Source organism: Branchiostoma floridae, chromosome 12 (assembly GCF_000003815.2).
Source record: "Branchiostoma floridae strain S238N-H82 chromosome 12, Bfl_VNyyK, whole genome shotgun sequence".
NCBI classification, from domain to species: Eukaryota; Metazoa; Chordata; class Leptocardii; order Amphioxiformes; family Branchiostomatidae; genus Branchiostoma; species Branchiostoma floridae.
This window is the reverse complement of record NC_049990.1, coordinates 18374169-18401784: the sequence shown is the minus strand read 5'-3', so window position 1 is coordinate 18401784 and position 27616 is coordinate 18374169. Positions and strand designations below refer to the sequence as shown.

At 40.4% G+C, this 27616-nt stretch overlaps 1 protein-coding gene across 23 annotated transcripts in view; it reads right to left on the bottom strand.

Annotated features, from left to right (window-relative positions):
- Positions 1 to 27616, bottom strand: part of LOC118428320 (muscleblind-like protein 3) — a 201224-nt gene that overhangs the window by 18637 nt on the left and 154971 nt on the right. For 22 of the 23 annotated variants that reach the window (XR_004832637.1, XR_004832638.1, XR_004832640.1 and 19 more), the window contains one exon: positions 6536 to 6583. The exons of the other annotated variant lie outside the window; for it this stretch is intronic. Coding sequence is in view for 18 of the 22 variants with exons in the window: in XM_035838351.1 (XP_035694244.1) it covers positions 6536 to 6583 (48 nt within the window). In the remaining 4 variants the exon portion in view is untranslated. The remainder of the gene's footprint in view (positions 1 to 6535; positions 6584 to 27616) is intronic. 23 annotated transcript variants of the gene reach the window in all.

Genomic DNA, 27616 nt, shown 5'->3' with positions numbered 1-27616 from the left:
GGTAAAGTGTGCACGACAGAGATATGAATTTCCACCATAAAATGTTGAGAACCGGCAATAAAAACTCAGCAAAATTATGGTCTGCAATATAATATGACCTTTCCAAAAAGTCAAGTTGCACCCCTGCACAGCTAGTAGACTGGAAATGGTCTCCTATGTCTACATGTTCAGACAAACGTATGGGCACTTTTCTGCATCACATGTGCTTAATGATGCTTACCGATTAATAACAAGGGATTAGGGTGAAGGGTAATGATTAGTCACTCCCCTTCCCTTGCCAACATGGCCACAGTAGCTACCGGTGTCACAGTCTGGTGAATACGACAAATATTCACAACATGGAGGCGACCGATTAGTTACAAGGTTTAGCTAAAAACAGTTTAGTGGGGTTTTGTGGCGTAACTACAGTGTGCCCCGAACCCAGAGGTCCTGGGTTCAAATACTTCGGATTTTGTGCCCCAGGGAAATGCACTACATATGACTTGCATCACTCCACTCAGGTGCAAAAATGGGTACCTGACTTTGGTTGGGGAGGTAAAAGGCAATGAAAGGAGAGGGATGGGCTCCGCCTTTCAATACTGTGCCCTAGACATCAACCCACTGCACCTATGGCCTTACAGAAGGCTATGGAACTACTTTTACCTTCTAAATACAGTTTGCCTGGACAGGATTTCAGTCATTACTTTGTAATTACATGTATAGAGTTACTTGCTCTCTAGAATAGGGCAAACATGTTGACCAGGCAGTTAGAGTTCTATGTTTGTTGAGTTTGTCCCAACTATCTCATCATAAAGTCACAGTTAGCTTGCAGAGATTGGGAAGTTTTTTTTACCAATATATCTAATCCATTTCTAAGGTCCATGACAGAGTGCTGCTGTCATTTCTTTGCAATGGGAATCACAATTTTAATTTTTATGTCCTTCACATGAAGAAGATACGAGTGCTGTCATGCTTAGTCCCCAGTGAGCCATCAGGGCAGCGACGGAGCCATCCTATCCACCAGACTGTCCAACTCCGATGACACCTCTCTCCATCATCCATCAGAAGATGACAGGACATACATTCACCTTGCAAATAAAACTGTCGGCCATGGCTACAAGGCCATAAATATATCCCGACCAGTTTGACCTTGCTGTATTTTAGGTCCGGCTGAAAACGTGTTTTCCTAGAGGCACCATATGACTCAAAACAGGCAAGGCAATTTGTTTAAACCTAAGCTCACTTTTTACACACACAAACCGCTGAGTAGGACTTCCAGTTTTGCTGATATGACTCAGGCTCATGTGTCAGGTTCAGACATTACAGCAAAGTCACGCTCGCTGGGAGCAAACGGTGACATCAGTCTCCCATTGAGGCAATATCGTTCGGAAACTTCTCCCCGCGATTCGCATCGGGACACGTCACTGTTATAACTCAGGACACGATATACTGTGATAACTTCCAATATCCCCACTTGCTCCCGGTCTCGCTCGAATGAGTCAGCCTTTACATCACAGTGACTGTACGGCGGATCAATCTCAAATGACAACAGCATCATTCAGCCTTTTTCATTTTTACATCAGCCGTTTTTCGCTGTCCATCACAATGAGGATTGGCAGTGGCGATGCATCAAGGACTTGTCCCTGTCGCCTCCATCCTCTCTCATCCCTACTGATAATCACTCAACATCCCCCTTCTATTAACCCCCATTTCTCATGAAATGAATTACAGCAGGCCATGAGAAGGTTTCCCCTGTTATCAGGGGGTCATCGTGAAAGCTGTCATTCCGCAGCAACAGGAGTAGACAGATCTGTGCCTCTGTGTTTAGCACACCTGAAGCCTGTCACAGTCCACGTCTGCCTTTCTAGGCCGATTTGTTCAGGTTTCAGTGTAGCCATTCCTCACTTTTTATCCTGTTCTGTGTTTTTGTATAACTTCTGTTAGGTTTGACTTCTTTGCTGGAGACAGTGGAAGACGATAAGACTAATTTACCCACTTCTTTAGTAATGTCCTTGATTTTAATAGTAGAATTGCTCTCTCTTCATCAGTAATTGTTGGGAACCAAGGACATATTTTGGACGCTTCTTTAATTGGCTTCTTTTATCATCTATCATCACTACATGAAGAACAGTTACTTATTAATAAAATAACTTTCATCTTCCAATGTTTTTGTTAACATCAGTTCTGCAGCATCAATATGGCTACCTCTTTTATTACAGCGACAAGGAATGAAAAGATACATTTTGTGACGGATTAAGCTTTAAGTTAAAGCCCAGCTATTTACAATCATTATTTCCATCATTTTCATGATTGTAATTCTTCAATATCCCAGGGAGAATTGGCCCTCTACTATCAACGAGCAGTAACGTCTAATTTGTCTCTGTCTAACGATCGGTAAACCCCTAATTTTTCATGGCCTTTACATAACTGTAACATCTCTGATATATCAACATGAACAGATATATATTATAAAGAAACTAGAGTTCAACGAACCCATCTCTTCGCCAAATAATCATGCCTTTATTCAAGACTTTAAGGTCTTATTCATGTATTACTAAATCATGCCTTTATTTAAGACTTTAAGGTCTTATTCATGTATTACTAAATAGTACCTACCCCCAAACCCCACAAATGCTACCAAAACAAGACCTGATTGTACAAGATGACCTGATAGCACCCCTGGTCAATCAGAATTTCAAGCTTTTCAGTGTCCAGCTCACGGCTTGTCAGTGTTTCCTCCAGCAAAAACATCTGTCAAACAGATGTGTCCATAGATATAGGTCAAGTGAGATACATGTATATACAAAACAGTTTATTTCTGTTAATTGGCCACTGATTACAATTAAATGCATCTTTCCATGTAGATTATTATTTTAAGTACTCATTCTATCTACATACCAAAAAATCCTGATGATCCGTCAACACGTTCTCGAGTTATTCTCGTTCAAAGTTTGAAAGGAAATCGGTGCCTGCAGTTCCCAAAAAGCCGCTAGGGGGTCCAAACTCACAGCACTTACTCTCTGCCCCAAGGGCTATCTACCACTCAAAAATCATGACCACAGCATATCCAAAACACGAAGTGTCAAAAATAAAAGTTTTGCTGCAGTACCTTAGGCAGTCACTAGGGGGCCCATTATCGAACTTGACCTTCGTTTTCTTGACCCCCACCCACCTACCAAATATCATCAGGATCCATTCAAGGGTTCTCGAGTTATCTTGCTTACAGACAAACGCACTTACATACAAATCCCGCTACAGCGCCGTAGGTGAGAGCCAGGTAAACCATTTTCGCACTTGACCTTCCTCTCCAAAACCGCTACACACCTACCAAGTTTCTTGAAAATCGCCCAGCTAGATTTTGACTTATGCTGCCCAAAACAAACTGCAAAAAACATACCAAGCTCGCTGCAGTACCGTAGGAAAACGCCAGGTAAACCGTTTTCGAACTTGGCATTCCTTTCGACAACCGCTACACACCTACCAAAAATCACAAAGTTCCATCCACAATTTCTCGAGTTATATGCTGTTGACCTACATACAGACCCAAGTCGACAAAAACATACTCTATCGCCATTGGCGAAGAGAACAACCAGAGGACCAATGTTTTAGAGTTACGGACCATGTTTAAACCTGGCACAATTTCACTGGCTGCAGAGCCTACATAGTGTAAGCCTATCGGATCACAGGTCAGCTTTTAATGTTTGACCCAATTTTTTTGTGTCCATCCAATTTTTTCCTGAGAAATGAAATGACAAGACTAACAACTTCTTATGACTCAAGGCTTTATGTGGTTTAACCGGAGCACAGTTATGGCTAGTTTTTTCTTAGGTAATGCCCAAAGGTTGCTGGTGTGCAGTTGGTTCTGCCCCCCCCCCCCTTCCTACAGGTGTCAATAGGGATGCCATCTATGACCTCATTGTGTCCTACACCCCCTTTCCACTAGAATTTGCCACCACTGAGCAACAGATCAGTGTACGAATTCCATAGACCAGGAATAAGGTTTCGTGTATTTTGTTGTCTTTTAAACCATACTTTGCATCTTGCATTTCAATTACTGTATAGCCGAAATTGCCCAAGAAAACCACTAAAGGGACTGATAAAATCTATGTGGACAGGTTATCACTCTAAAAAGTATTCTTAATGCTTGTGTCACTGGGAAAAATCATCTACTAGTAGTAAAATGGACCACTGAAAAGAGGTTTTTATGTTTTCGCTATATAAAATCAAGGCTCACACAAATACAGTAATATTAATGGTTACACATCCATCTCTGTCTGGTAGAAAGAGGCCAAGCTGCCTGTCTGTCACAGGTTCCTGCTTGTCTCCTGCTGTTTCCTAGGTTTCACCCTGATGGTGATGCTGCCTGTGACACCTGAGAAATGTCCTGGATCAGGGATATCAGGCCAAGCAGGGATTTACTGTCTACTTCACTTTAGAATGGTTGGTCAGAATGGGAGGTGATTCATGTTGCACTATATATACTGTGCATGCATTTAAGTTCACTGGGATTTAATTTGGTGGTGGGGGAAAAAGGACTTTTCGCCGTGGTTTTAAGTTCGCGGTAGCATCATGCACTGTACTCTCTTACTACCATAGAAAAATGTTCGCGGTGGTTTTAAGTTCGCGGTGAAGAGGCCACCACGAAAACCGAGAACATTAAACACTGCAAAAGTTTCTGCGTTTACAGTAACACTGAACCAATGATTCGGTAGAAATACTTGTATTACTATTAGACACATTTTCAGGGTGAAAAGTACTCTCTGATTCAAAATCTATTCTTGCCTATGTATCACTTTTATGATTCAATGCTATTCTTGCCTACATGTATGTATCATAATGACGAAGCAGTTTTAAAGCTGCCTTAACGGGATTGAAGTGGAATTTTGAACTCAAATAACCTCCTATCAGCCCATTTTCTGTGACAGTCTCATCCTAATACCATGTAGTCTGGATACCAGACCCCAGCCCGATCTCAAAATATCTATCGCGTGGTAGATATTTTTGAGATCGGGCTGGGGTCTGGTATCCAGGCTAAATACCATGTACAATGTTTTATTATGTCTACTTCATCCAAGTGTCCCTGGTTCAAGATTGTGTGCATCTACATGTACAAATGTATAATTTTGATATGACTTTTGACCCACTCTAATATCAATCCACATGTAGCAGTAAACTTTGACTTGCTGTGCTAGCCTCAATGTGACCTTGCCTTGTCCCAGACTAGAAAACCTTTGAACTTTGACTTTCAACCTTCCAACTGTAGGTTATAGATATATATATAAAGAACACTCACAAACTTGTTTCCAGCATATATGTAAGTCAATAGACAGATTCTAATACATTTTGTACATTGAGAAGACTTACAAATAGTTTTTGATACCTTCAAAAGACTTGTATCTCCTTTTTGAGTGACTTGAATCAGGGTCACTATATGCAATTTGCGACTTTATTATTCATCCAATAGCCCTATTGAAGTGGTCCTGAATGGAACATCAAACTAGAAATTAGGCCAGACAGGAATTAGGCCTGATGAAACCCAACTCCCTTAAGATGTTTGATCTGATCTACCCTCAATGTTTATGGTAATAAAAGGTATTTGGGACACACTTTTATATCTCCACGCTTATTTCATCTGAAGGCTTCACACAATCCATTGTAGTGGGACAAAATTTCATTACCTGCAAGTTATTAGATTATGGCCAGGTCCGTGTGGATTTATGATCAACAACAATTGAAAGTCTATTTTTCTGTGAAAAACTTTCTTCCAAACAGCATCCGGACCAGGTCAAACTAATTGGGATAAAATAGAGCCTAATCATTTCTAATGGACTAAAACATTTATCCCCATTCAGGTCACATTAATGTTTTGGTCGTGTCCTTTGATTTAGACAAGTAGTCATTACAAAAATTATAGTAAATGTGAGTTTGAGTTAAGAGCGCTTCCTATCAAAGTTTTCACATCCTCAGATCTTTCCCGAGCACTTTAGTCCGCCCTGATGACGTTAGCTCGCTGCGTCACGACAACCAGAAACTTTCTTGTACGGAACAACACGGCGTAGACACAGTGGCGCCGAGAAACTGTAGAAATGTGATCAAGGCTCTATAGAGGTGACCACAAGATGTGCCTGGAGTTAAGTGCCCTGACACCACTCTCTTGTAACCTTCCCAGTCTATCAATGGAAAATTCCTACTCTATATGTATTGTCTGCTTAATGTCTAGATTCATACAACACCTTCTAGGCTGTTGTTGACTATACTATAGCTAGTAGTGCAACGGATATAAAATACTGAAAAAATATGGAATATGTTAATGTTGTTAGAATTTTATTAGGTTTTATTGGCGTATTCATAAGGGCCTCGATACATATTGATATCTCTATGTTCAGGCTGATATTATAATGATAATAGCACTGACTGCTTCTAGGATGATTATATGGTGATCACATACGGTATGCAACAGGTATACTTTGTTTTGGATCAATCCTGTTGATAATAGACTGTTATGATTTTTTCTTTGTTCTTAAGCATTGGCTGTAATAACAGAAAGTCAACTTACTTCCAAATTGGTATTCCACTGATAGCCCCAGAGTTTCAGGTACTGATCCTATGAGCAAATCATACAACAAAATGAACACATTAGTCATGGGGAGAGGAAGCTTCTTTTCTCAGATTTAAAAGTCAGTGTCAGAGGGTCGTCTCTTTCAGTCTTTGCCGTCCTCTGCTTTCCTTCTGCAGCCAGCTTGGCATTTCGCTCGCCTCTTTGAGAAAAAGGGAAGGGCATTGTTCACAATTTCGTACATATATTTATCCTTCCACAAATCTTCTCTCAAAGGCCATTGAAATGCCTTAATGCTTTGTAAGCGCATATCAATTTGAATTCCACGTTCTGGTTGAATGTGAATGTAAAGCAAAATTGGACATGTATGCTCCTAGCTTTTCCGTTTGATTTTTAGATGTTTGAATTCATTGCTGTAGTCTGTGATACTTGATTTAATCTTATATTGCTGCACCACACAGGACACCTCATGTTTCATTCAGGGCAAAGAAATTGATGGATACAAAACAAATCCTAATTAAGGTAAATTAGACTCCAGGGAGAGGGATGCTTCAATTAATATTCAATTGCTTTGGTCACTTGTATTCCGCCGAAGGCCTGGTGTCTCATTACTATGCGACGGCGTTCGTTTGGGATTTAAATTGTTGGATTACTCAAGCTGAGTCTTATGTTCATTTTGCCATGTCTGAGGGTCTGGCCTTCAGTCTGGAGGGATTATTATGGGAACTGCCATTCAGGATGACTCCAGATTTGGAGAATCCAGGATACCCATACTGATTGGATTGCATAACGTTACATTGATTGATTGTATATCTCTGGCTAAATAGTTTAAAAACTCATTGCAAGTCCTGTAGCATCTTCAGTTAAATTTGTACATGTACAATGTACATGTATGTCTGGAACATGTCTGGTACTACTGTAAATGCAGAAATGTTCGCGGTGGATTAATGTTCGCGGTTTTCGCGGCGGCCGCTTCACCGCGAATTTAAAACCACCTCGAACATTTTTTCCATAACAGTAAGAGACTACAGTGCATGGTGCTACCGCGAAATTAAAACCACCGCGAACTTAAATGCATTTACAGTATCATTCTCTCTATACCAATAAAAAAAGGTAGTTATTCAGTTATTTTTAAATCCTGTATCATTGATTACACCTGCCCATATATTTACAACTGTCTAAAGAAGCGAGAGGAAGTTGAACCTGTACATACTAGCATGCACATGTAGTAGTCTCAGTAGATGTAGAAAGATAACACTTTTCTTATATCAAATTTTACCTTTTTGCTATAACCTGTACTTAGCTTGTTTAAGCATAAATGTACAATAAAGGTCTTTCATTCATTCTAAACCATACATATAAAGGACAGGTTTAGTCATAATATTTCATGTTCACCTACAGTGTAGCTCTGCTTTTGTTTTGTAGACATATTAAAGGCTTAGCCTGTTGTGTTAGTCGAAGTATTTGGCTGGTAGCTGTGCAGGTAGAGGATTACCTGGCCTGGTCAGGTATGTAAGAAACACTTCATGTAGGAAGTGACCTCACTTTACAGGAATGCGTGGCATGTACTTGTAGCTTGTACTGCTTCTAATGTGACTGGATGGTAGATGCTCACCAACTAGCCTACTTTGCAGACTTTGAGCGGGCTGGCTTTTATTCTATACAGGAGGCTGGTTGCGATTTTCAATGTTGGCTAGGTTCTCTTATGCCGGGAAAGGGAGTTTGCAGAGAAAGGGAGTTTGCCATGGAAAGGAGTTTGTAGAGGAAGGGAGTTTGCCGTGGAAGGGAGTTTACTGTGCCTTGAGGCCCGAAGTCTGCGATGGAGGATAGTCACCAACCAACTTCACAACAGCAGCTTTTAAAGCTTTTTCAAGTCTTTCTGTGCAGCGAATCCTATTGTAATAGCCCCGTGGGCCCATCTGGCAGAAATGGACTGGTGGGTTTACGAGCAGGGTTAGAAGGTTTGTGCATGATGAGTTACTGCCCTACTTCTGCCGGCTGCTGATGGTAAAACAATGGCTGTTTTTACACCTCCGGTCATGCTTGTGGGGACGGCACATCACTTTAATACACTGATGGAAATCACAGGGACTTTTTTATAGCGCATGCATGGTATCTACATTACGTTACCTTCCACAGGTTTTTGAACTATTGACCCTTTGAAGGTGTGGTTTTGTCACACATCATTTGCCTTTACAAGCATTTCCAAAGATCTTTTCCCACATTTTCTGACCAGATTTTTTCCACAGTATACTGTAACACTTAGTCTATATGCATGACTTTCTTATGGCAGATCCACATGTATTAATTTTGCGCTATAAATACAAAAAAGACCATTGACGTAAATGAGTCAATAAACTCAAACTATATCCACAATCACCACTGACACATCAATTTCTTATTTTAAAAAAAGTATTGCAACCCTCAGTAATTGTATAAAAGGTACCGTATATTCTCGAATAAAGTACGCACTTTTTTAACTTTTCAAAATTGAAAAGGTGCTACAAGTTGTTGCCAAAGTTGGGGTGCGTACTTTATTTGAGGTCACTGCACAGCGAAATGGTAAAAAAAGCCTAAAATAAAGCAAGGTGGAGCTACACTTCTAGTAATTTTTCAAAACATGCACATTGTTGTTGTCTTATAGTTGTCTAAACATGAAACAAAGAAATTGTCTAAACATGATTTACATAAGATTGGCATTTGCATACAATCCTTTTGAGTTAGTGACTTTGACTTGTACAACTGGTTTTTCCTGATTTCTTCTACCAGTTCACAGTGATTTTTATAATTGCAGTAGGCAATTCTCCAGGTTGTCTTATGCAAAATAACCGGGGGAAAACATCATAAATTTGAATTTATCCAGTTAAAAGTCTGTTCAAAATTGGTGGAGAAGGGGTGCGTACTTAATTTGAGTTTTTCCATTTTACCTTTCAGTCCCAAAGATCTGTCTAAGACTTGTCCAAAATCAGGGGTGCGTACTTTAATTCGGGTGCGTACTTTATTCGAGAATATACGGTAATACTAATAGAAAATACTACATGTAAATGCACAAAATAATTTTACGATGATGTCATTGCAATAATACAGGCCAAGGGCAGTTTGCATACATGTATTTCTAGAAGTTGATAACCTGATCGACATCAACATGTACATGTAAGACCTGGCTGTACATGTACATTTTGTAAGTACCTATGGGGCCTTGCCTGAGGAAATGTGAATGTTTGCATGTAGAGTGGGTGTGTGGGGAGGATGGAACATTCCTGGCCAGCGCCTGTCATGTCTAGCATTCTGGGGTGTAAAGTGTCTACCACAGTAATACACTCTCCATACAGACACGGCCCGCTATCGGGACAAAAAGACGGGTTATTTAAAGCCAAGTTCTCTTTCCATTTCCAAGGCTACTTCCATGCCTCCATGTATCATGTTTCATTGGATAGGGAAAGTTTATAGACATAGAGTTTGTTCCATATGGTAGTAAAGTCCTGACCAAGTCCACATCTGGGTCTGTCTGTCCCCTCCGAATCTTGGCTGTGACCTTATTGGTGCATTCTTCAGGGGCTTGCTTTGAGTTTTCTCACCCAGCGTGAAAATTGGAAAGCTACCAACCAATGTGTGGTTTTCAATTGCACTGTTATACATTATGTATTTGGAAACTATCCCAAATTATTAGTTGGGCCTAACATTTCTAGCTTTAACTCTGAGAATTTTACAGTTCTTAGACCAGTTAATGTGTTATGTGTAAGTATACTTCTGGGACCTCTAAACTTGTTACCCCGCCTAAGGTATTGCTCAAACCCCCTCATGAACAGTCTGTGCATGTCCAGTATTTCCATACATAAATAGAGCCATCTAGTTATCAACATTCACCCCATTGCTGTTGGGATTGCATAAATCCACAGAGGAGGCTGGTATTCAGTCTGGGGTAAGCCTTCAGCAGCTCCCCTCTCTCAAGTTTTGATAGAGGCATTATGGGTGCCGAGAAGAATGCAGGCTGCTAATCTCTCCCTAAACATGGAAGAGCCGCTTAGATAGAGAGCGTTTCAAACTCCCGCAAACATTGCAGTTTCAGGATAACACTTTGAGTATGATTCAAAATACAAAAATAGATCCTAGTACATTATAACTATATGTCAGTTGCATGTAAGAATCAACTAGCTGCATTAATACATATTTGTATCGTAATCCATAAGTTACACATAAACACACAATCCTGCTTATAGAATTAGCACTACTCATCCCCGATAATACCTCCTCTCTGCCGGCTTAGACTGACTCACAGTGCAGTCACAGGCGATAATGCCCTAATACCTACATGGTGAATCGAACTTAGAACTGAGCAACTTTGTTTCAATTCTTGCTGGTACTTCTAACCCCTATTTGGTGTGCTTGGCTGAGTTGCTTACTTGGCTGACCATGCATACATAGGGCCAGACTAAACTCCTACCAAACAGCTAACACTGCAGCAGGGCATCTGTTTACATGTTGTGGAATAGAACTAGGGATGTCTACTGGTAGGGGGTACCTGTTACTAGTACTGCGAAAATCATTTAGGTACAGGTGCAAAATACGGGGTATAAATGTACCTGTTAATTTACCTAGGCCTGAAAAGAATGATTATCTTAACTTGAAGTGTTACCAAAAGCCTGTTATTTCTACCACAAAGATCAAAAGTAAGCACTAGAAAAATATGAAAACAATTGTGTAGGCATTGCAGTCAGCACCATCTTTGTTTTGAAGTTCTTTTGAAAGCACACGTCCTCTGCATAAGATACCATATTAGCCTAAATTACTTTCTGTTTACTGTTCGTTCTGTTAAATTTATTTGTGTCTCTGTCGTCAATGAAAACCACTGTTTACTTTGTCAAGTTCTTCTGTACAGGTCTGGACCTTTACTTAAAACCTCAGATCTGTAACCAATTCCTGTATCTTTTCCTGATGTTACGTGTTAGCTAAACATCCCTACTCCAAACATTTCCAGATGCAGATATATATTTCAGGTCCACATTAAGCTGATGAGGTAATAACAGGAAAGTACGCCACTGAGATCAGGGGATTTCTGGATAAATGGAGGCCAGAAGCACCTCCTGTGACAAATGTTTCAGCTAAAAGAACTTAATGAGATCTCAGGGTGGTAGGATTAGCGTTCCCTACTGATAGCGTCTTGTCTTCAATTTTCTTTAGTAATGCACCTGCTTCAATACATACCCCCTATTGCGAGATGGTACTTGAAACAATTCAGTCAAGAATTTAGAATAGTCCAATTTACATGTGTAAGGGTGTAAGCAGGACAATTATTAAAGAGAAAAATTACTGACTGTAAAATCTCTCCCTTACTTTTCACCAGTAATCTTTTATTTTAACCCCTAGCATCCCAAGTTCTTTTTAAGCTCTTGCCTTTGATTGACATTTAATTGCTCACCGGAATTTTTGTTTAACCTTCTTTTGTCTAAAACTTAAAAGGCTTATTTTTGTTTAAGAGGCTTTCAGTCATGTTGTAAAACAGAATTTTTGTGTAATGTGTTTTTGTTTAAAAGGCTTTTTTTGTTTAAAGGACTTTCAGTCATGTAGCAATGTAAAACTGTGTACGTGTATCTTTCCCCCCAGTGTTGTGACATCACAGCCGGCATGTGGGACAACATGTTTCTCCTGTATATGGAAATACACAGTCTTTAAACAGTACCGGGGTCGTCTGTGCCATGCGGGGAGTCAAGGCCTCCGCCACTTCGGGAGGAATGTGTGCCTTGATGTACGGTTGAGCATGCTCAGTTGAGCCCCGATAGCAGATTATGATCCATAACCAAAAATATCACATTTTACAACCTTCCACCTGTCATCCATCTACTCAGATTTGTTAAACTTTATAATAGTCTGTCATCAGCGTGCTGAAGACTAAACACAATCTTCACTGACCCTTGCGCCTAAGGTCCTCCGTCCATCATCATGCCCTCTAACTTGACCGAATGACCTTTTTATTCCAGAACTCCAACAGAATGATTGCAACTCTCAACACTTTGAATGATGCCAGATTTTAGTTCAGGCACAGTTCTTGAATGGTCTTTACACTGATAAGATGTAACATATCTTCCCAGTTCCCCACTATAAACAAACATTGCGTATTCACATCACCACTTCTGGTGGTGGAAAAAAGAGTGTGATCTAACTCCCATCTAAAGTATTGCACTGCCATAAACTACAGGGAAGCACACAATATCCTGATGTCTGGAAGACTGCTCTCCCTGCTCATGTGGAGAGATAACAAGAAGATATTGCACGGAGAGAGTCTGGGGCGTATGTCAAGTTGGAGGTAGAAATATTACCTGTGACCTTTCAGGTAACTACACGAATAAATCAGCCCAGGTATAGAAAAGCGTCGGGCTGGCAACAAGTTGTGCCGAGCCGCTCCCGGTATCATAAAGAGCACCTTGAGTGGGTGCCGTAACATCAATCAAAGCTCCGAAAAAAGGTGGGATTTTTTGCAGCACAATAAGAAAGCTGCAGAAACAATTTGTCAAGTGGATGGAGCTATAATTACCAGCAGTTTGGCCTCTGACTGAGAACTTATCACCCTCGGGGGAGGCATTAATTCCTTGGATTTCATGGAGAATTTTCCCTGCTGATGATTTTCTGCCCTGGCTGGCAGGTGGAGGAATACATTTTCCTGCTGGGAGGGGACTGTCTCAAAACGTAGGTCACACTTCAAACCAAAATTACATTTGTACATTGCATCACAATATGTATGCCAATAGGGATTCTATCTTCAACCTGTTATAAGCATTCAGGAATTAAAGTTTATCAGTTATATTTCCGTGAGACTTCCCTTGTAGTATTTAGAATCCCTAAGATAGTCAACATTTCAGAAACTATTTAAACTGAGGTACAGGTAGTTGGTCTTAAAAACACAATGAGACAGTCAAAGTAGCAAAAAATTAACAAAATGTTAGACTCCTTCAAACCAAATTATTATCACCTTGCAACTGAAAATATCCTGACTATAATCTTTAGGCATAATTTGAGTGAAGGAACCTAAAGGCTAATTGCATTTTCCTTTAGAAAACTATTCTGACATTATACATATCAAAGACTTATTCTGATTCTGAATACATCTAAACTAGCATTGCTACAAATAAAAAATGAACTTTCGAAACGATCCTGAGCTAGCAGCATCATGAAGAAGAGAAGTGCAGATCACACGAGTCAAGGTTCAAGGCCCAGCAACAATATTAGTTCCTGTCTTACTGCTCCTGTTCTTCATTACTGCACCAATGATATATCAACATCTAACCTTACACTCCTCCTGAAGAGAAGGAGGCTGATCTTAAGTTCAATAGATGATCCCTCTCCTTACATCCTAGATGGGGTGGTCCGGATGTACACCACTCAAATATATATTACTGTATCAGATAGCACTTTGCAGGCAATCTATAAGGGCGTTTATTGTACATTTGACGTATTAATCGAATAGATGTGACCTGGAGAATTGGATGTTTTCCGGCGGGGAGGCAAAGGGAAACTCATTTGTACCTCCCGACATTAATCTCGGGAGGAGAGATGTTTCAGTTTCAGGCAGGGATGAATCTGCCAGGCATTTTTTCATTGCTGATGTGAGGAAAGGTCACATTGATGGTTCTATTCTATAGTAAGGGTTGACAGGGCTGTAGGCAGGGGTGGTAAGACAGCCTGACTGTGTTTAGTATGTTCATCAGGTACAATGTACAACAGCTAGCTAGATATTGTGGTTAAATCCTTTAACTATACAAATGTATAAAGACTTTTTTTGCCTTATGTTTCTTTATATATGTATCCTTGCAATTAGCCTATATTACGGGCATGATTGCAAATTACTTAAATATGTCTGATCTTCAACACAAATTTTCATAATGTATTACAACCAGGATGTGAAAACGTGTTGTTACTCTGTGACTGGAGGGTAACCTCAGTCGACAGAGTATTGTAATCGGTCTATGTATTGAGTGTTTGCAACTACATCTCTATGTTCTGTTTGCCGCATTCGTATGTGGTTTGGCATGTCGTCTGTGCTCAGTTGCGCGATGATGCACATTGGTTTTTTTTTTTTTGCAGTACACATGTAGCTGTAATTATAATCGATGTAATAATTTCAGAAATCACCCCTATATTTCTTTATTTTTAGTTTGTCCTCTAGCCACTTGAGCCTGAGTGCTTTCCTAGTTGACAACAGGAAGATGGCATGCCCATTACCCCAAGTCAGGAACCATGTAGATCACATTAGCCCATCCCTTTATCCAGTTTACTTCCCACAGACGTTTTACAAGCGCTTCACAGGAAACCCGTACACAGGATGAGCGCGCTGGGCCTTTGGGGACGCCCGCTTCCTCTGCAGATTTTTGATATATCGAATTAGATTCTGTACCGTGATATATGAGATCAAGGCTGATAACATTACCCTGTCCCTGGGAGGTTCCAACTTGTGTTTCTGATTCACTTTGTAATCAAGGTGGGAACAACAGCCTTTACAAACACTCTTTATTGTCTTATAACAGGTCTCTGCAGTATGCCTGATGTATTTGTGTATGAGGAGATCTAGACAGAAAATAGTCGCAAGTTTTAGTCCATATTACGGTGTAATCAAAACAATTCACAAGCTATTATTATCAGTTTTATTACAGTTGTAGACATAGATATTTAGTGACACATTTGATTTCTGTCCTTGCAAGTAATTGATATATGTATATTTAGCAACTGGAATGATATTTTATAGAATATTCACTTGTAAATAATCAGAAAACAGAATCTTTACATGTGCATAATGCTATCCAAAACCTGTCTGTCTAGCACTCATCAATAAATGTACTTAAGGGGGGGGGGGGGGCTTGTCACTTGTGACAGATGAATCTAAACATCAGTCATCATTGGCCCAAATGTACTATTGACGATGACAGATTATGTCAAATATCTAAGATGAACAAAAACACTTCTGTTTCATTTTCCTGCAACAGCAGCTTTTTTTTGTAAGCAATGTTGTCCAACCCAAAGGGAACCGTTTGAAATCAATTGGGTCCGGTTCATTATGCAAAGCTACACTGTTTATAGAATGGCTGGTGAATCAATAGAATTGGTGAAACAGGGTCATCCTCATTTTGAAGAAGCGGAACTGGTTTTGTAGACTGTTGGACATGGGGAGAGGAAGTTTGTTGACTTTCTGAGTCACCTTTTCCTAGAAAGGTCATTGCCAAAGTCAACAGTCTGGGGACACAGTCAAGTTCCCTTCTTTGGAAATGTAATCTGAGTCTTGGGTCGTGACAGGAGGAAGCAGAACATGACCACTCAAAGGTCAAACAGTTTATTTCAAAGCAGTGTGGTTGGGTAAAATGTGCTGACAGACAAAAATTCTTATGGGGGAGGGGGGCATCATGACTCACAGAACATATTGGCGTGATATTTTGCACAGAATATGTCAGAGAAATGTGAAAATCTCATATCCTGAATAAAGTTCCTTTTGGTTCATGCTATGGGTTTTAAATTTAATATCAATCTTCTCATAGCCATTATCAGTGTTACTAAACTTCACAGGTGTTATATTGCCGTAAAACCCATAGTATTATCTTCTATGAATCAGAGAAATCTACCAGGTGTGAATTGAACCTTTTCGACCCACAGATATTGGGCATTCAGGTGGCCTCTCCGAGCTCCATACAGCTACACTTTCTGCCTTTTTATTGGCCTGTGAATATACAATGACAGCGCAAACATGAACCCAGAGTAATGAGCATTAATTGGATGGGCCTAGATGGATGGCTGTTGTCAGTCCGCAGTTCTCTCAGCTAACCTTGGACCTCAGCACTCAGTTCTTCTTCAGTCATCGCTTAGTTTGGGGGGAAACCTGACATTGATCTTAAACGTCTCAGTCTTTGCGTTGAGCATTTCTTTAAGTCGTTTCGACCTACCTGGTAGTATAAAGAATAAGTTTTGGTCCTAGGAGGCTCTGATAGAGTACTATGTGTCTCAATATGCAAATAATCAACCAATATAGGAAGGACGGATATTTTTCACAGTGCACGCAGCAACTATTAGGCTACTATTTGATATATTTTACTGTCAAGCTTGCTTGTTATTTTTCCCAATATGTGCAGTTTGTCTCCTATTCTTACAACACTGTCTATGCCATTGAGCTCCGTGGCCTTACCTGCACCCAGGCCAATATAGGAAGGACGGATATTTTTCACAGTACACACAGCAACTATTAGGATACTTTGTGGCATATTCTACTGTCAAGTTTGCTTGTTATTTTTCCTCATATGTGTAGTTTGTCTCATATTCTTTCAGCACGTACTGTCAATGGCCTTGAATGGCCTTACCTGCACCCAGACAGAACTTGGCAATTGTCCACAACAGACACCTATCATCACATATTTTGGGTCAAGAATGTCAACTTTGCCTGAACACCTGGATCCCAGACCTCGTTTTACCTGTTCTTGTCTAATGAAGAGAAGACTCCATATATCACATGCCTCCTGTCCTTTGCTACATAACGTCTCTGGCCTTCTTCCAAACAAAGGCTTTCTATATAATTGTTATTGGGTGGGCCGACTACTCTCTCCTGGCAGCCAGGGGCTGAATTGCGAGGAGCTTACAATAGGGGGTCTGAAGCGAGCTGCAATTCGGCGCCACTCAGGCGACCTCGATACGACAATAATTACCCCAGGTGCGGCCAAAGGACTGTAGGGTTTGAACCACTCACACCTGGAAGGACCCCTACTCTTTTCGATAAGTGTGGTGTGTCACGCGAATTAACTTTTTGTTTTTGATATGCTTGCTGAAGTGCACTACCTTATTATTACTGATAAGTCACCTGTTTGTGAAGAATCCTGCAGTAAGTTACTAACTGTTGTTAAGCCACATACTTTAAGGAACAATGTCTCTGATTAACTCTTTAAAGTTCACTTAAAGAGATGAATTATCCTTCACCAAGGCTCTTTAGCGTACCCTTTGGAAGTGTTTTGAATGGGCTTAATGCACGGATAAATTTCTGTTTCACCGATGATGTATAAGGCTTACAATTCAGTAATTGCAGACATCTATCCCAAGTGCTAAGGGATGGAAAGACACCGAATCCGGAAAATTGCCAACAACGTCTAGATAGAGAATAATACAGCTTAAACTGCCCCAAGGAGACCACTCTAATTAAGGGACTGATAAAATCTTGTATGTGTGGATATGTGGTCATTATAGACAGGGTGTCATTGGGAAAATACAGGTAGCTATAAGGAACCACCAAAAAGTGGCCACATTGGGCAGGTGGTCCTGATGTAGAATTAGGTTTCACTGTAGTCCTGTGCCATGTAGTGTTGGATTGATACACTCTTGGTCCTACCATCATCCTATGTACTCAAAACTGTTTTTCCACAATACGACTGTGATTAATGACAGGTTGACCTGATATATCTCCTACAGCAGGTGTCCTTGTATCCCAAGGACATGATACATCTCAAGTGTACAGTATGAAATGGGACACATGGGACAACACACACTGATCATGAATCATCACACAAAGGACTACAACTGTATGATACCTTCACAAGTCCCACTGTGGATTAAATCCATCTCTCTGTAAACAGGACAGGTTAAGGTGGTATCTCACTGCACTTGGGGTACAGGTGCAGCACTGCGAGGTTCCTTCACTGCGGCACTGTTTTGTTATTTTTGCCAATTTTTCATAATTTATATATTGCATAATACATAAAAGTATGACTTAGCAGATAACAAAATACACAAAAAGTAAGAAAATTTGAAATTGAGTCATCTACAAACCCTGCAGTGCCACGCTAGTGCCCCAAGTGCAGTGAGATACCACCCTGTATTTAGCTGGCTGTAGCTCTTTTCTAGGAGGCCTACTCTAGCCTTCCTATATACCATTTGCTGACTGACAAGTTCACATGGGAAACTTTCTCCCCTGATAAGCACTGAGAATGGTGTCAGGACCCATATCAGACATCCAGAGTGGAGCTATGCCAGGGCAAGCGTGCATACATCTCCCCAGGTAAACCAGAAACTGATACCACAAACTCAACCACCTTCTACAAAAGCAAGCTTGAACCCCTGTGATGACTGATAACCAAATGTCAGATTTTGTCTCTTGCCCGGGGATTGTGCATAGAAGAGATTCCCTGCAGCCTGATTGTGCAGATAAGATTGCAGCCAGCGCATTTTTTCCTGCCTGAGTTCTCGCCTATCTGTTTCATCTCCGATATCCTCCAACACTGATGAATAGGTATATACTGGCCTACTGAGTTAGAAACAAGAAGAGCCAGTGTTGTTTGTGGTTCAAGTTGCCAGTCAGTCATTCCATGCACTGATGCTGGATAGGCTGTTTAAAACTTTCTGGATTACGTCACTGGATCAATTCTGAAACTTCTTTCTTAACTTTTAGACAAGCTGCAAAATCGATCATCTTTGGGGTCATTAATAAAAAAAGTATAAAAAGTATACACAGCATTACACTTGCCTTACCGTACTATATAGATATATAATTCTTTTTCATATACAGTAATTTGTCTGCAGTAATAAGACTGTTTATAACATTTCTATCCAACACAGGTTTTAATAGTACCATGTAGAGCGATCGTCTGAACTTTAAGGTGCCAATCCTAACTTTGTTTTGCTCCCATCTGTGTAGGAACTTGCATTAAAACCTTGCTAATCCCGGCCGGGATGATTTACTTTTATTACGGAATCATTTAGGGAATCCCAGGTGCGCTGTAATAGCCCCGAACATTTGAGCATCTCCTGTTTAACATGCGCGGAGAGTCTGCGCCGCCGACACATTCATTTCTGCAGATATTGATTCCGAGGAGAGTGGCGGACATACCAGGCGCGTGCCAGCCCTTGTAACTTCAATTTTGCACTTCATGGTTTTTTGCACAATTTCATTAACAGGCTTCGACAGCACGCATACTTGGCTCCTAGACTGTCATCTATTTCCTGCAATTTGGGCCGGGCTGGTTGGACTGTATCGCGGCAGTGTTCGGAATGACAACCACAATTTGTCACCATTCGCTCATCAATTTTTAAGCATCGTCCAGACAGACGGGATTTTGTGGACAGGCCTTGCTGAAAACTGAAAATAAGCTCAAGTGTGAAATCAGTGACTGCCTTGATGACTGAAACAGGTTCAGACACTACTTCTAGTTCTACTGCCGCGAAGTAGCAGTACATGTACCTGTTGGCAGTGTCTAGAAGTTTTACAACTGTTACAATTTCTTTACATCTATTGCTTTTCTTTTGAGGAGCAATTATTACCTTTTTCATGAAGGTTGATAATATGTTTGTATAAGTTTTGTATGGTACCTAATCATAACTCGAGAAGCTGTGGATGGGTCCTTATGATATTTGGTAGGTGGAGAGTGGTCGAGAAAACTTAAAAGTCAAGTTTTATGATGGGCCTCCTAACAGTTTTCTGTGGTACTGCAGAGGAACTTTTATACTAGCTACACTAATTCTATTGTTGACAAGATAACTTCTGAAACTAGTTTCAAATCATTACAGGAGACATTGCTAGCTGCTGACATCACCAGCAACATGTATAAGAAGAAGGAAGCTTTAGGTTTGGCTCTGTGAGACTTCCCCTGACTCTATCACCTGATCCATCCTGCCCACTGCTCTTCCTCAAGTCCCAGTAAACAGCCTTATCTGAGAACCCTGTTTCCTCTCTGACAGGATAGGACTTTACCAGATCAGAACCCCACCCCGAAAACTACTACTGTATTTACCTAGACCAAGAAGGTTATGCCAAAAAGCAGTTACTAAAAGCAACTGGATATGATTCAGATAGCATCCACTATCTTTCGTCAGTGACACTGACTTCAGCTTGACGTTGTCTTACCTTGTTTTCTATTGGACATCCAAAATTGATTTCAGCTGTTTTGCATTCATAGCTAGGGTATAAAAGACCAGTTTCTCCAAGAACGTTATGTTTTAGGTGCTGTTTGTCTGTCCGTCTGTTTGTGGGCAGCATAACTTCCGAAGCTGTAAATGGATGATATTTGGAGAGAGACAGAGGGAAAACAAAGGTCAAGTTCGATAATAGGCCTCCTAGTGACTTTCTAAGGTACTGCAGAACTTCCTGTTTTGATTCCTTGTGTTCTGCTGTGGTCATCATTTTTGAGTGGTAGATAGCACTTGTTATGCACTGCAGAGGAACAACTACCCACAGAATTCAGTGAAAATAGCTTTATTAGTTACCTATTACTGTTGCATATGTCAACTGGCTTTTAAAAGATGCTGTGTAAGCTGAAAGTTACCTCCCATTCACACCTGTCCACCATGTATACCCCAGCGCCCAGTAAGAGATGTATTAGTTTGAGATTTACATGTATATAACATCATGTATCAACGGTGCTCTTTTCTGAAGGAAGGTCAGGAAGTGAGCGACACTGCCAGTTCTTGAGATTGGGTATTGCACATCTGATTTAGCTAGCTACAAAACTATCACCCTTCAATCTCTTTGTACTGTATCCAGATAGATGCGACAGTTTACCTCCTACATCCACCTGCTGAAGCTTGGTATTATATGAAAGCAATTGTCGGCCCCAGGCGCCTGGAAGCATGTTACTTTGGGGAAATCTCAGCTTTCATGATAAAAAACTACCAAATGGGCAACAAGGGACCTGCCCACTCATAATGGAGCTTAGTGTGAAGGTGACAAATATCTGGCCAAATGGACGGACCAAAATCTAATTTGCCAGGAAAATGAAGTTCACAGATATCTGAATGGGTAGAAAACTGGGACGTACAATGTATGAATGATAGATGCATGGATTGTGGGGTTAAGTATCTGTATCACCTGGGAGAATATCCCTGTACTCTGCCCAACACTAGCCACCAGATTTGGATCAGACCATATCAATTTCAAATTGAGCGGCAGTAAATATCAAGATCAGAGGTCTTAGATGTTAACCTCCACGCCCAGAAGGTAGGAATCTGTAGACAAAGAGAGGGGACAGTGCCCGCAGGGGTATTGTGTGATAAGTCCAATCTTAATTGCAACGAGAGACAAAATGCAGCGAATAGAGACAAGTAACTAATGGAAGGATTTGGAAATTTGTCCAGTAAAGATATTAATGATGGCTATCAGCTTAAGGACTTACAAAGTTTCTATGCTTACTTTTGGAAACTAACAGCTACTTTAACTTTAAATTTATAAATTTATGAGTTGAATACTGCATACACTATTTTTACTCATGTCAAATTCCAAGCATTGATTTTTTTTCATTTTACAAAGTGTTCAGATAACAGACCTGATTGTAAAGCAGGAATGGCTTGTATGTACTGTACTGAATTATGTATCAATTGACATATTTCTCTTCTTTCTGCTTTCAAATTCAGTAGGAGCATTGCAGTCTGAGTGGCCTTAACAATTATTGTAGCACTGAAAAAAAATGATCGCAAATGATTTCAAACATCTGTTACAGTACTTTGCAATGTGTGTGTGTGTGTAGATTACCAGCATAATACTCCAGGATCCCTGGATGAATTGTATTGATATTTAGTATGTTGGGTAGGTCTTGGTGAGACCTCAAAATGATTCAAGTTTGGCCCCCTAACAGCTTGTTTCAGTACCGCAGCAGAACTTCCAATATTGATATCTTTCCCTTTAACGTCTGTATTTCTACCAATGGGAATTTATGCAATTTTGGGCCCTCTAGCAGCTTATTACAGCACTGCAGCAGAGCTTCCAATTTTTATGTCTTTCCCATACCCTCTGTGTTTCTACTAAGGGGAAATTGTAGAAACAATTGCAAATGGCAGCACACATTTTCCCATCAGTTCTGTATCGACTGCCTCCAGCCTCTGGTGAGTTTCCCCATCCCTGCCTCCCCATGCGCGCACCTGTTCCATACCTGTGCGGACTCAGGTGGCCATGGGGATGATTAATGGAACCAGAGGAATACACTACCTGTACCAATTTGTTAGCGCTCCTCAAGCTGGTGCTCAAAGTGTTGGGAACACGCACCGCTGAGCAGATAACACCTCTGCCGCATCGCGAATGTCCGTCAAGGTTCACACTCACAAAAACAATTCCAGGACAATTCAAGGACTGTATGCTTATCTTCCAAATTGGAAATATTTATCAGCAAAGCTTACCAGTTATACTTTTTCCATGTCAACAGCAAGCTAATCCAGGAAGCTCTTATACATTTTTCAGTCTGTATAACATTTAGAGTTATAGTTACAGTATGCACCAGCTATGTGATAAGGATTTTTAATAAAAGATTCAGAACTACTTCTTGGAGATTACACATGAAATGTGGTATACCTGTGACTGAATGCCTCTCCAATCTTTCTTGAATCAATGGTACAAAGTCCCTTAATAAACTGGGAAAAAATATCACATTTGTAAGGATTCGAAATTCCGATCACCCAACAAAACAAAAAAGGGATATCTCTTGCTCACTCACCGGATAATTACATTACATAAGCCTACATTTATGTCACAGGAATTGTTGGGATAATGAGTAAACTGCAGTAAAGGAAAAGGTGTTCCTGTTTAAGCTTCTAAACAGGTGATCCACACAACAGGGCCCTAATGGTGATGACTTACTTACAAAGTATGAGATAAAACTGCTAAAGGTAGTCATGTAACAGCCTTTTACGTTTAGCATAATTTCAGAAAGACGTCATTGAGCCTTTCATCTTTCAGATGGCCGTAAAAGAAACTTAATGCAACTGTCATAATTCACACTGTTGCCTATAAAGCTTGTGATCTAGTCTGGCCAAAATTACACCACTTTCCTGCTTTCAAACTTCTATTATCACCTGCCATTTCAACTAGTTAAAGACCAATGCTGCACTTTCCTTACGCAGGTAGTCTAACAGTTCTCACATGAATTTACAGGGAAAGATTTGGGTGATATACAGCGTGCTGTAGGCCCTCACTTTCCCAGCATCTCTCTGCAATTTAATCGTCTCTCTAGTGGAAATTCCGCTTTAACGTTTCCCCTGGGCCCACTCTTTGACATAATCAACAGTGGAACGAAGCATTCAAAATCTGAGAGCTCAGCTTGACAGGTGTATTTCCTGATAGGTTACAATGCCGGGAAGGAACCTCAATAGGGTAGAGCAGCTAATATCAGAGCTGTCTCAAATGCACTTGTGTGATGATTTAGAGGAACAATAATTGTGAGAATGGGGCTGTCTGTACCCATGGGTCTCTGCTATGGGGTAGGATTATCTGAGAGTCTGCAAAGAAATCTGTCGGGTGAAAAGTCCCCAGGAGCGATTGCACACCCGCTATGCACGCTGACTGAATGCTCCTGCTATTTTGCAAATTGAGTATATATAATAGATAAACTTTTGAGACTCCAACCTATTCACTGTGTAACGTCCTTGGTGTGTGTAATATAACATTCATCCTTTCAGAGAAGTGAGCATATGATATTATATAATACTTATAAAACAGATTCATACACCTTGCACTTTCGATTGCACTTTAAAGATACAGTTACAAAGGCAGACGATAGCCACACAACATTGGCTGGTATAATTTGTCATATTATTCTTTCACACAAGCCATTTCCTTCTACTTTCACATCCAAGAATCCCTTATTCTCAATCTCGCTGAAGTGTTAACGTTTTTGTTTCTTAATGATATTTACCTGTGGCCTACAGAAATTGTACAGCGTTTACTTGATATTGAGGAGTAAGTTATTTTCGGAGCATGTTCCATTATCAAAAGCAGGTTCCACTGTTGCTCAGGTTGATTACTGTATTGTTTTTGTTCTCTCACAAATATCTCTTATCTAACCATCTTGAAATCTGCAGACTATACTCACTGTGAGCGACTCAAGTTCACATTGTAAACTACCCTAGTTGTTATGCTAGGCTTGAATGACTGGGAAATTCTGCAGCAACAATAACAGATAACGATCTCTCTGATTGGTTCCCTCACCAGGTGTTATAGAAGTGTAGAAATGGACAGATAGGAATGGACTGGGGGATTGCAGTGTACATGTATGTCACCATGATCATAATGGTTTTCACTGGAAGTCGTGACTATAGAACTACCGTCCCTAAGCTTTTGTTATCGCATTGTGTAAAATCACATTCCGTAGATGGGCTGTATATACAGTTGCTTCTTTGCTTCATTTGCTCCCATCGAATATATGTTGCAGATAAATATTCATTAATTCTGCAGATTTGATTCCGAGTGGAAAAACAAGTTTGATGTCAACAAAAGGAGGTGAGGGCCCATGGGTCCTCTGGGCATTCTAGTTTGGCTGGGACCTTTCCAGTGTCTCTTCTCATCATGCAAATTGAAAATTACTTTAGAATACTGGTTGAACACCCAGACAATTTTGTAGGCCCACGTCATGTCTAGGGCAGAGTGTTTCAGCTGTCTACCAGGCCTGGTTTTGTCTGGGATAGTCGCTGAGGTGCACTTTGCAATTATGGCTAACACATTGAATTATACTCTTCCTTTGGATAAGGGCAGACAGCAGATGGTTTTTATCATCACTTTTATTAGATTTATATGCTGAAGACTTTACCATTTCTGTTTCTGTCTCTTTGTGTAAATGGGCTAAATTACAAGTCATCCGACATGTTTAGATTACGATCCTTGATTTAGACATGTCTTCACTATCTTTTTGTTCCATTTAGACATAAGATCTGGTTTTTATCATCACTTTTATTAGATTTATATGCCGAAGACTTTACCATTTAATATTTCATTTCTGTTTCTGTCTTTTGATTCTTTGTGTAAATGGGCTAAATTACATGTCATTCAACATGTTAGGATTACAATCTTTGATATAGACCTGTCTTCACTATCGTCTTGTTCCATTAGGCATTAGATTTTACTCATATATTTTCATAAATTGTAAATAAATAGATTATACACCTGTCAGTAAGACATGAGCATTTGTTGAAAGTTATTTCTCTTCTAGACATAACTTTGACAAAATTACCGTTGGGACACATAACTCGACTTTTTATAACCCAACACACCAGTGTACATGTCTACAGCATTGCTGATATATTGTATTTATATTGATATTAGTGTTGATTTTAACAACAAAGAGAAAATCAAAGGTGCATTACATGGTGGTCTCTATGCAGACACATTGTCGATGGGATTTATAATGACTTAATCTTATCCCTGGGAGATTACAGTTTGTCTGGAGCTTATGTTTGGCTCTGTCGCGATTATGGCGAGACTTCTATTCCTTGGGGAACGGACTGGAGCCAATCTACATGAATTATTAATAACCCAGATTTAGCATTGTTATATGCACCCTTTCACTTTTTAGCATGTCTTAATTTATTGGAATATTTTGCGAGCATTGGTGTAGACATGGTTCAATCCTGTTGTAGTCATTGTGCATATTGCAGTACTGGCCGTCAAGTGACCTTAATGAGAATAAATCCGTTACGTCTACATTAAGAAATTGTACGGAGGACATCGTTTAGGCCCGTGCTATTAACACATGCTGATATTTATCGTCAGAAACATAACAAATTGCTGTTGAGGGCACAGATGGCCAGACTGCAGATTTTTCTTCCGAGCATAATTCTCCCAACCTTCGCACGGGAAATAAAATTACTGACATGATTAGGGCGGTGTTTTTTCCGATGATTGGATTTCTGATCCAGCCCCACCCTCCACTTTCTCATATTAAACAGGAATGTCCCTGAATCTTCAATCAGTGACGACTTCGCTCCGCACGTAGACAGCGTTTTGCTCAAACACAAGGCGACAACAAGGGCTTTTTACATGCCGCTCACAGCAGACAGTGTCTTTTTTATTCCAGACAGGTGCTCGAAGCTGTCTCACATTCCCAGGTAGCACTGGGCTAATCTGGGGAAGCAGTCACGGCTCGGTTTAGAACAGATAAAAGCTTTCACAGTCACTGGCACAAGCAGGCCAAGCACTGACACTTGACTCCCAGGGAATTGAAAAGTAGCTTGAAAAGGGGACTTTATGGTACATGCTCAAGCACATTGCTGATGAATGGACAGTTTCCAGAAGATTAAAGCCCAGGCTGTAATCCAGGTTAACAGTTTAGGGCTGAAAGGATCCTAAAGCCGGGGTAAATGCTACACAACAGCAGAGTGGTGCACACGCTCAAAGGAGTAGTAAAAGTCAGACAATGCAAATTTTGGGTCTGGACTTCAGGTGGGCGGTCATTTGGGCAACTTTAAGATCCCCTTTGGAGGGGGTAAAGATTTGGAGATTACCGGTGTCAGAGACGCATTAGGACCAGGCCACCATGCTTCACTTAAGGTGGCAAGGCCAAGGCAAGGTCAAGACACACACCTCGGCACTTGAGTGTTCTGGTCAGCGCCCATCAGACAATGATTAAGGGCAGGGTGCCAAATGGTTTGATGGTAGTTCCAGCCAATTTCCAGTCTGATTCCCCAGGTGACATGGACCTACCCAGCATTTCATTGTGTTACTGCCTTCTTGGCAGGACTTGAAAAGAGTTATTACACACAGCATGTTATCAGATGGGTGCTGGTCCATGTATGACCAAGCTTAAGGCTTTACCTTTAAGCGTCAAAACTCTGGACTGAAGAATGGCCCTGAGTGTATGCTTGGCTGAAAATGAGACCCATTGACAGCAAAGCTACATTGCACTACCATAAATTATGAAAAAAATACCATGCTTTTTCCTCAGTATGAAATTTCCCACTTTGCTTCTTTACTTTTACTTACTTCTTTACCTACGATATAACTCTTCCTTGGTAAAAATTAATGACTCTTTATGCAATTTTTTCTATGCTTTCTCGATATTTTTCCTCAGACTCATTTGCATGCAATTAGAAGATGGTTTTAGTCATTGTATGTTACAGAATCGTACTAAGCAAATCTTGTAATGTATTTGCCTCTTTTGTTGACATGAACAGTTGAAAAGGTAGGAAATAATATGCTAGACTTTGACCACATTGTTTGTGGGCTAATTAATCTTCAACAAAACTTGTGGATTTAGTTTCTAGCATTCTTAATTTTACCGGGGACGGGCGCAGCTCTCCCGAGTTGCCCAACTGTGAGTTCGCCATGATCGTGGCACAGATATATACAATAACAGGCTGCGGAAATACCACAGT